A 9,370-nucleotide genomic window follows, 5' to 3' on the forward strand; every position below is an offset into this window, starting at 1 on the left:
ATAGTATTGGAAGTCTTAGCTAGAGCAATCAGACAAGAAAAAGGAACAAAAGGCATCAGACTTGGAAATAAATAAATAAAATTGTCTCTATTTGCAGATGACATGATTTTATATACAGAAAACCCTAAAGACGCAACCCCAAAACTATCAGAACTAATCAATGAATTCTGTAAAACTGCAGCATACAAAATTCACATACAAAAATCAGTAACATTTCTATGTACTTACAATGAATTTTCTGAAAAAGAAATAAAGAAATTGATCCCATTCACAATAGTATCAAAAACAATAAAATATCTAGGAATAAATTTAACCAAGGAAGTGAAAGATCTCTACTCTGTAAACAACAAAACACTGATGGAAGAAATTGAAGAAGACACAAATAAATGGAAAGGCATCCGATGTTCATGGCTTGGAGTAATTAATAATGTTAAAATATCCATACTACCAAAAGCCATCTATAGACTCAAAAAAAATCCCTATTAAAATTCCAATGGCATTTTTTACAGAAATAGAAAAAACACTGCTAAAACTTATATGGAACCACACACACACACACACACACACACACACACACACACACACAAATACAAAATAGCTGAAGAAATCCTGAGAAAGGAGAACAAAATTAAAGGCATCATGGTTCCTGATTTTAAGCTATCCTGTAAAGCTACAGAATTAAAACAGTACTGTACTGGCATAAAAACAGACAAATAGACCAATAAAACAGGATCAAGAGCTCAGAAGTAAACCCAAGCATACGAGTGTATATATTTGAAGCATTGTTTACAAATGGAGAAGGTGATCAGTACAATGTTTTTCAATAAAAAATGGAGAATTCTCAAAGGCCTACAGTATGTAATACTGTAGTACAAAATAAAGTATGGATACATACTTTTGCAGATCTGTTTTAAAATGGAATTTTTAAATGTTCATGAACATGTTTCCTCAGTCTCTGTAATAGAAAAGTGCATCTGTGAGTGGAGACTTTTGTCAAAAAGTAACATGTTATGCTGAGAAAATGAAGTTTTAGCAAAAACACCTATTATAAAACAATTCTACAGCAGTAGGAAAACTGGGGTTAATATTACATAATGTTGTTATAATAACATAAAAATTCCCACAAATTGGGTAACTTAAAGCAATAGATATTTATTCTCTTACAGATCTGGAATACAAAACCCTTATTCAAAGTGCTGGCACAGTCACTCTCCCTCCAGAGGTTCTAGGGGAGTATCGTTCCTTACCTCTTTCTTCCAGGTTCTTATAACATTGGTATTCCTTGGCTTGTGGCCACAGCACTCTAGTATCTGCCTCCATCTTCCTATCACCTTCTCCTTTGTGTGGGTCTTTGTCTTCTCTTCTGTCTCTATCTTAACAGACAAGCAAGATCTTTAGCTTAATTGCATCTTTTGTCATATAAATAATATTCACAGATTCCAGGGATTAGATCATGGACATGTCTCTTTTTTTCTGGGGGTGGGGGCGGGGAGGTGCATCATTCAGGCCACTACCTCTACTATGATACACTTTCTCTTACTCAGTTTCTTTTGTTCTCAGAGATTGACATTTTAACATGTTAACATGTTAATTGCATAACCAGTATCCCCTTCATCTTTGCTGACAGAATCCCCATTTTGTTTGGGACATCTGAGCTGGTCCCTGTTTTTCCAGCCTCCCTTGCAGTTAGTTCTGGCCAATGAGATTGAAGGGAGAATATAATGGGGAGAAGTTTCTGGGAATTGATTTTACTTCCTGATAAGAGGAGATGATGGACTTTCCTGGTCCTCCCACTACATTCAGCAATTCCACTCCTGAGTATCCAAGTGAAAGGAACAGTTATGTTCACACAAAAACTGTACATGAATAGAAGCTTTATTTGTAGTAGCCAAAACTGGGGGTTGGGGGGAGCCAAATGTCCTCCCACTGGTGGATGGATAAACTCTGATATATCCATATGCTATAATACTGTTCAGCAATAAAAAGGAATGAGCTACTGATATATGCAACAACCTGGATGGATCTCCAAAGAATTCTACTGAGTGAAAAAGCCAATTCTAAAAAGTTCATATAGTATGATTCCATTTTTACAACATTTTTGAACTGACTACATTTTCTAAATAGAATAGAAGGCAGATTAGTGGTGTCAGGGGTTGGGTTGCAGGAGGTGGGAAAAAGTTTGCTGTAGTTATAAAAGAGCAAAAAGAAGGATCCGTATGTTGATGAATTTTTTTTTGTATCTTGACTGTCGTGGTCGTTACAATAACCTACATATATGGTAGTGTTGCATAGAACTAAATTCACACACATACACCTTTACAAATAAAACTGTGAAAATCTGAATAAGATCAGTGAATTGTATTAATGTCAATATCCCAGTTGTTATGCTGTACTATAGTTTTGCAAGATGTTACCATTGGGGAAACTGGGTAAAGTGTACATGACATATTTCTGCATTATGTCTTACAACTGCATGTGAATGTACATTATCCCAATAAAAATGTTAATAAAAATTCATTGTCATGATGGCATATTTATAGAATGCTAAGGGATACAACAGGAAGAAGTACCGAAATCTTCCTTGAAAGTGGGGAAGGGGGAAGAATTTGTATTGAAAGAGAGACCTAAGCTGAATCTTGAAGAATGAGTAGGTAGGGGCTATACCAGAAAGAGGGGGTAGCAGGCAAAGAAATCTGAGACAGCGTGCTGGATTGAGAGAACTGCATAATTCAAGTATGCCTGAAGCTTAAAAAGCATATGTAGGTGATATCTCTTTTCCTGAAGTGCTAAGCTTTGGAAGTAGTCAAAATAAATCCCTGGCATTCAATACTATGATACACAAGAATCAAAAGGGAACCCCAGAGCTCCTTGTTCTCCAGGAGTTAGAAGACAGCCACTCCCACTTCCCTGATCTCCTTTTTATTGGTTGAGTTAAGAATTGCCCTCATATATGTCTGTACTTCTTGCAGGATCCCCATCTCTCTCATTCCCTCACTCCAATACTCACAGCCTCACAACAATTATCTCCTTTGATATCATTAGGATCATGGCATTATGCTCTTATCTCTGCTTATTTCTGTTTATTAAAGATGTTCAGAAATTTCAAATCCCTAGACCCTAATCTGCATACAAGTCTGCACATTCTCCTTTGGATCCTTTTCCCCACCCCTCACAACCACCTTAATTTATTCTACAATGTCTACTGGAAATTACAGTCCATCACCAGAAAAATACTATATATCGTATACCTCTTTTTTTCTATTAAATCTATTGGAGTGACTGATTAGTAAAATTATGTAGGTTTAAGTGTACATTTCTATAATACATCATCTATATATCACATTGTATGTTTACCACCCAGAGTCAGTTCTCCTTCCATCACCATATATTTGACCCCCTTTTCCCTCTTCTACCATTCTTCCTACCCCTTACCTTCCAGTAACCACAAAACTGTTGTCTATGAGTTTTTGTTTGTTTCTTTGTTTGTCTTGTTCATTTGCTGCTTTCAGTTTTATATCCCACATATGAATGAAGTCATATAGTTCTTGATGTTTTCTTTCTGTTTTCTCTTTTTTATGTTATGTGTCTCAGTTCTGGATTTTTTTTCAGTGATTACCATTAAGTTTATGTAAAAGAAAGTTTCATGTACATATACAGTAATCCTTTTTCTTCAGCATGCATCTTATCTCCATTCCCCTTTGCAAATTCAGACCTTTATTCGCTCCCCTTTTATGTTTTTGTTGTCAGAAATTATCCCCATTTATGCTGTGAGTTCATTCCTGAGTTGCAGTAGCAAATGGTCTTCCCTTTTCCTTGTTTATGTTTTTATCTTCTTTACCCTTTATGTTACGTTTAAGTGTATAGTGCCCTATTCTGTGTAGGGGTTGTCATTTCCTACTTCTGTCCATCTGTTAGTAATCTTACTCATAGTTTTACATCCTTTTGTCTTTCTATTTCAAGTAGAATAACCTCCTGCAGTATTTCCTGTAAAGCAGGCCTTGTGGTGGAATTCCTCAGCTTCTGTATATCTAGAAGGGTCTTTATTCTTCTTTCATATCTAAAGGATAACTTTGCAGGATATATTACTCTTGGCTGGGAATTTCTCTCTTTCAATAGGTTGAATGTTTGATTCCACTCCCTCCTGGCTTGTAGAGTTTCTGCTAAAAATTCTGATGAGTATCTATTGGGCTTTCCTTTGTAGGTTACCATCTTCTTTTTCCTAGCTGCCTTGAGAAGTTTTCCTTTGTAATGAATTTTTGACAGCCTCCATATCATCTGTCTTGGGGAAGGCCTGTTAGGATTGAGGTAATTAGGTATTCAGTTTACTTCTTGGATTCAAAGATCCAGTTTTTTCCATAGATTTGGGAAGTTCTCATTGACTATTTGTTTGAATAGGCTCTCTGAGCCCTGCTCCCTCTCTTCTCCTTTTGGTACACCCAGTATTCTTATATTGCTCTTTCTGATGGAGTCAGATAGTTTTTGTAGAGCCCTTTCATTTCTTTTACAACTCTAGTCTCTCTCTTCTTCCATCTATGTCATTTCCAGGTTTCTATCTTTGATATCACTAATCCTTTCCTTCACCTGGTCAGCTCTGTTTCCTAAGCTTGCTATTTCATTCTTCATGTCTCTTATTGAGTTCTTCAGCTCCAGAATTTCTATTTGGTTCTTTTTAAAATTTTCAATCTCTTTGGTAAAATATTCATTTTGTTCATTGATTTTGTTTCTTTTTTTTTTAATCTTTTTTTTTAAATTGGGGAATTGGGGGAAGGGGAACAGACAAGTTGCTGTTGCTTTGTTCTTCAGTGTAGTTGTGGAGGACGTTGCTTCACTGGCCCAAGTTGGCACCATCATTGCGCTCTTCCCGGGCGAGGCACATCAGTCGCCAGCTTTCTGGACAGCCGCTCACTGCGGCTGCTGGCCACTCATGCTGGCTGCTTGGTAGCCCATGGCAACCCACTGCCACAGGGACTGCAGCCTACACCATCGCCAGCGACTCCCAGAAGCCCAGCTCCAGGTTGAGCTGTTTTTCAGCATCTTAGCTGTGGAGGGCAGTGTCACTAGCCCTCATATGTGGGATCCGAACCGGGCCCCTCTGGCGTCCCAAGCCAGTTCTTAACCATCGCGCCACTCGGCCGGCCCTGATTTTGTTTTTCTTTTCTTTTCTTTCTTTTTAAAAGATTTTTTTTGAGGAATTGGGGGGATGGGAACAGCACTGGGGAATTGGGGGAAGGTAAACAGACAAGTTGCTGTCGTTTTGTTCTTCAGTCTAATTGTGGAGGATGTTGCTTCACTGGCCCAAGTTGGCAGCATCATTGTGCTCTTCCCGGGCGAGGCAGATCAGTCACCGGCTTCTGTACGGCCGCTCACGGCGGCTGCTGGCCGCTCATGCTGGCTGCTGGCTACACACGGTAGCCCATGGCAACCCGTTGCAGCAGGGGCTGCAGCCTACACCATCGCCGGCGACTCACGGCAGCCCAGCTCCAGGTTGAGCTGTTGTTCAGCATCTTAGCTGTGGAGGGCAGTGTCACTGTCTCTCATATGTGGGATCCGAACCGGGGCCCTCTGGCATCCCAAGCCAGCTCTTAACCATCATGCCACTCGGCCGGCCCTCTTTTCTTTTTTTAAAAATTTCTCTTTCTGAGGTTCCATTGTTAGTATATAAGAATGCAATGGACTTTAGTAAATTGATTTTGTAGCCAACTTTACTGTATTCATTTATTGTTTCTAATAGCTTTGTGGTGGAGTCTTTAGGGTTTTCTATATATAGCATCATGTCATCTGCAAACAGTGGCAATATAACTTCTTCATTCCCTACTTGGATGCCTTTTATTCCTTTCTCTTGCCAATTGCTCTGACTAGGACTTCCAATACTATATTGAAAAGCAGAGGTGTTAGGGAACAGCCCTGTCATGTTCCTGGATGTAGAGCAAAGGGCAGCTTTTGTTTCTGAGTTCATTAACCTGCCTATCTGAGTTTTCTTGCATCTTGTTGAGTTTTTTCAGAACTGCAATCTTGAATTCTCTGTCATTTAAGTCACATATTTCCATGTCTTTAAGTTTATTTTCTGGAGGTGTTTCATTTTCTTTCTGAGCTGCCTTGTTATCTTGGTTATTCATAGCAAGTAATGGGTTATTTCTCTTCCTGGGCATCTATGGGAGTGAATTCTGCAGCAGGTTGATATGAAGAGGTTCTTCTCTCTCTCTCTCTCTCTCTCTCTCTCTCTCTCTCTCTCTCCAGTAGGTAGTACTGGAGCATTTTACTATCTCATGCACTATTTTGGTTTCTCATGCAGTGGGAGATTTCCTGGGGAAGCGCGCATCTCATCCATGACCAGGTTGCTTCAGTATCAGGGCACCACCACTGTGGGAGGATGTGGTTGGTGATGGGTTTTTGAGCCCCTGAAATCCCAGTGGTGCCCCTGCAGCCAAGTGCTGAACTGTGCACCATAGCAGCTCTGGGTGCCTCTGCTGGGATCAGCTGGGAAAGGTGGGATGTGGTGGGCTGGGAGAGGCTTTATTGTCTTCCAAGTAATGGTGACTGCCAGACCACAGCTGCTTCACTCCTATAGTTCCTCCCTTGTTACTGGAATTAGCTGCAGTGTGTATCTGCCACTCAGGAATAGTCTCTCCAGTTCTTAGGGCTATAGATATTCTGCTCTTTAATCCAACACTGCTACCATATTTTTTCTGGGGCCCATTATTAACACTGGGAGGGTGTGGGGGATGCAAGCTCTGGCAGGGTGTGGAGAGGTGGCCAGCCTCTGTTGCTTTGTTTTCTGCCTGGCACTGAGGGCTGTTAGACCACAGTTGTTGCACTTCTGTATTTGGTCTTTGCCCCGAGGTTTCTGCCCTGATCAATCGCTGGGTTCAGCCGTATTATATGTTCATACCTCAGGAAGAATTGCTGGGGCCACAGAGAATGCACCTGCAGTTTGATTCCTCCCCGCTCCTGGGCCCACAGTGAGTTCCAGGATTTGTCCCATGGTCCCCTTATCTGTTCTCCCTTCCCACCTCCCGTGTTTGCCCTGATTCACCCACCTTCAGATGTTTTGATGTGTGGATCTCTCAGGCATCTTTGTGTGCTGTGTAGGGAGTCCTTTGTTGAATTATACCTATTAAACTTGTTGTACCTTCAAGGGCAGAGTTCAAGGAGTTCCCCTCATGCTGCCATGTTTCTGATGTCACCTTCAACCTCTTTTCCGAAACATTCCTTTCACCTTCTTGATCTAGGAACTCTAGATGTCCCATGAAGAAACTGCATTCCCTAAAGTCCTATCAAGTGTCAGCTGTTTTCTTTCTCATACCTCTCAAATCAATTGTCCTAGAGATGGATTAGATGCTCTTCTTACACCTCATTGCTGCTTACATACTACTCTTTAATGTACTCCTTAGATGCTCTCCAGATTTGAATTTAAAGTCATTCATTCATTCACCATTCATTCATATAACAATTAGTTATTGAGCACCCTACTATATGCCAGGTAGTATGCTAAGAGCTAGGGACGCAACAATAAGAAATACAGACAAAAGTCCATATCCACATAGAGCTTATATTTTACTACCTCTCCTTATTGGAGTTATACTACTCATTCCTTTAGAAGTTTAGCTTCTAGCCCACTAAATGTCACAATACTTAATGATTTCAATATCTATATTAATGAATTTTTCAATTCCTTGGTCTCTAATTTCTTTGATGTCCTCTCTTTCACAGATCTTGCCCCTCACTACAGCTCAGTCACATACTCCCCTAATCTTTCTCTAGCCCTAATCATTACCTTGTCCATGATTTCAATTTTTAAACATTTCAACACTTCCTGTCTCTCTAGCACACTCCTTTTCAGCACTTGCCTTTTTAAATTCTTCAATCTTTACAGGATTTGTACTCCTTTGACTGTATCCATTTCTCACTGTTCTGCATCATTCTCATGCCCTCATTTCCCACTTTACCTAGCTCAAATTTCATGATTCATGATTATAATCATTCCCTTGCACATACCCTCAATATTTTTGCCCTTTTCTTGGTTGTACTCATCTTCCAAAACCCAATCTTAGTTACATCCAATTCTTTACCCACTTTTTCCTGCATCAATGCAGCTGAAGGTTGCTTGAGAAAAACACACAGCCACACTTACTAATCTTACTTTAAATTCTTGACCATGAACTTCATCTGTGCTGTTAGTGCTATCTGGTAGCCATACTAAATTTCCTTAGCCCAGTCATGTTCCCACTTTCCCAGATGTTTATTTCATACTTCTCCTCTTTTAATCTCCAATGTCTCTTCTCTATCTCCTCACTTGAGCTGACGAACTTCCTTCCAATTTCACTGAGAAAATTGAAACTATCCAAAAAAACTTCCAACTGCACACTACTGCAATCTGTTCAGGAATAAGGGGAAGCTTCTCAGTTTAGACATATTCCAGCTAATTTCAGCAACCCCTAATGAATTCATATATCTAAGCAAAAATCATCAATTGCTGCTAACATTTTAACAAGAGAGATAACTGGATATTATGATGGAAGTATACAATGCCATCTACAAAGTATTCTTGCAAAAACCTGAACCCAAATTTCATTTAGCCTCTAGAAGAGAAATTACAGAGAACAGAAGAACATGTTAAAAGTCACCATGAGAATGCAAGCAGAAAAATCTAGACTGTGGGAGATTCTATAGGACAAATAGTTCAGTTTTGTTTTTCAACGAATAAGTTAAAGAAAATATATGGAAAGAGAATCTATGGATTACAAGTGACTTAAGACACACATCAAGCACTTGCAATACATACGCCTTATTTGGATCCTGTTTCAAACAAATATTGCTAAAAAAGCAATTTGGGAATTTTAAACACTGAGTGGATATTTGATGATATTAAGGAATTATTATTAATCTCTTAGGTGTGGTAATATGGTTATATTTTAAACAGCCATCTTTTGGAGACACATAATGAAATATTTGTGGTTATAATAATATATGTGATTTCCTTCAAAATAATCTGGGGAAAGGAGGGAGTATAAATAGGGCTATAGGAAAAATAAGATAGGTCTTGAAAACATAATTGCTAAAGCTGTATGACGGGAACATGGAGGTTATTATTCTATTCTTTTCATTTTTGTATATGTTTGAACTTTTCCACAATGAATAATTTTTTATTTTTTATTATTTTTTATTTTTTTCCCTATGTCTTTTTTTTATTGTTAGTTTCAGGTGTACAGAACAATGCAATAGTTACCCTTTTCACCCTCACCAGGTAACAACCTCCCTCCCCCCATCTATTGCCCTCCCACCCCCGATATCATGCTTATCTATTACAATTCCATTGAATCCGTTCCTGCACTCTACTCCATGTCCCGAGGTTATATGTATATATAATTAT

At 39.1% G+C, this 9,370-nt stretch overlaps 1 protein-coding gene across 1 annotated transcript in view; it reads right to left on the reverse strand.

The window, feature by feature from the left end:
* Positions 1–907: 907 nt before the first annotated feature.
* Positions 908–9,370, reverse strand: part of LOC109376036 (uncharacterized) — a 26,364-nt gene continuing 17,901 nt past the window's right edge. Inside the window, exons 3-4 of the mRNA XM_019631690.1 lie at positions 1,248–1,369; positions 908–955 (exon numbers count right to left, since the gene is read on the reverse strand). Of these exons, the coding sequence (XP_019487235.1) occupies positions 933–955; positions 1,248–1,369 (145 nt within the window). The 3' untranslated portion in view covers positions 908–932. The remainder of the gene's footprint in view (positions 956–1,247; positions 1,370–9,370) is intronic.

This window comes from Hipposideros armiger, unplaced genomic scaffold, assembly GCF_001890085.2.
Source record: "Hipposideros armiger isolate ML-2016 unplaced genomic scaffold, ASM189008v1 scaffold_1037, whole genome shotgun sequence".
Lineage (NCBI taxonomy): Eukaryota > Metazoa > Chordata > Mammalia > Chiroptera > Hipposideridae > Hipposideros > Hipposideros armiger.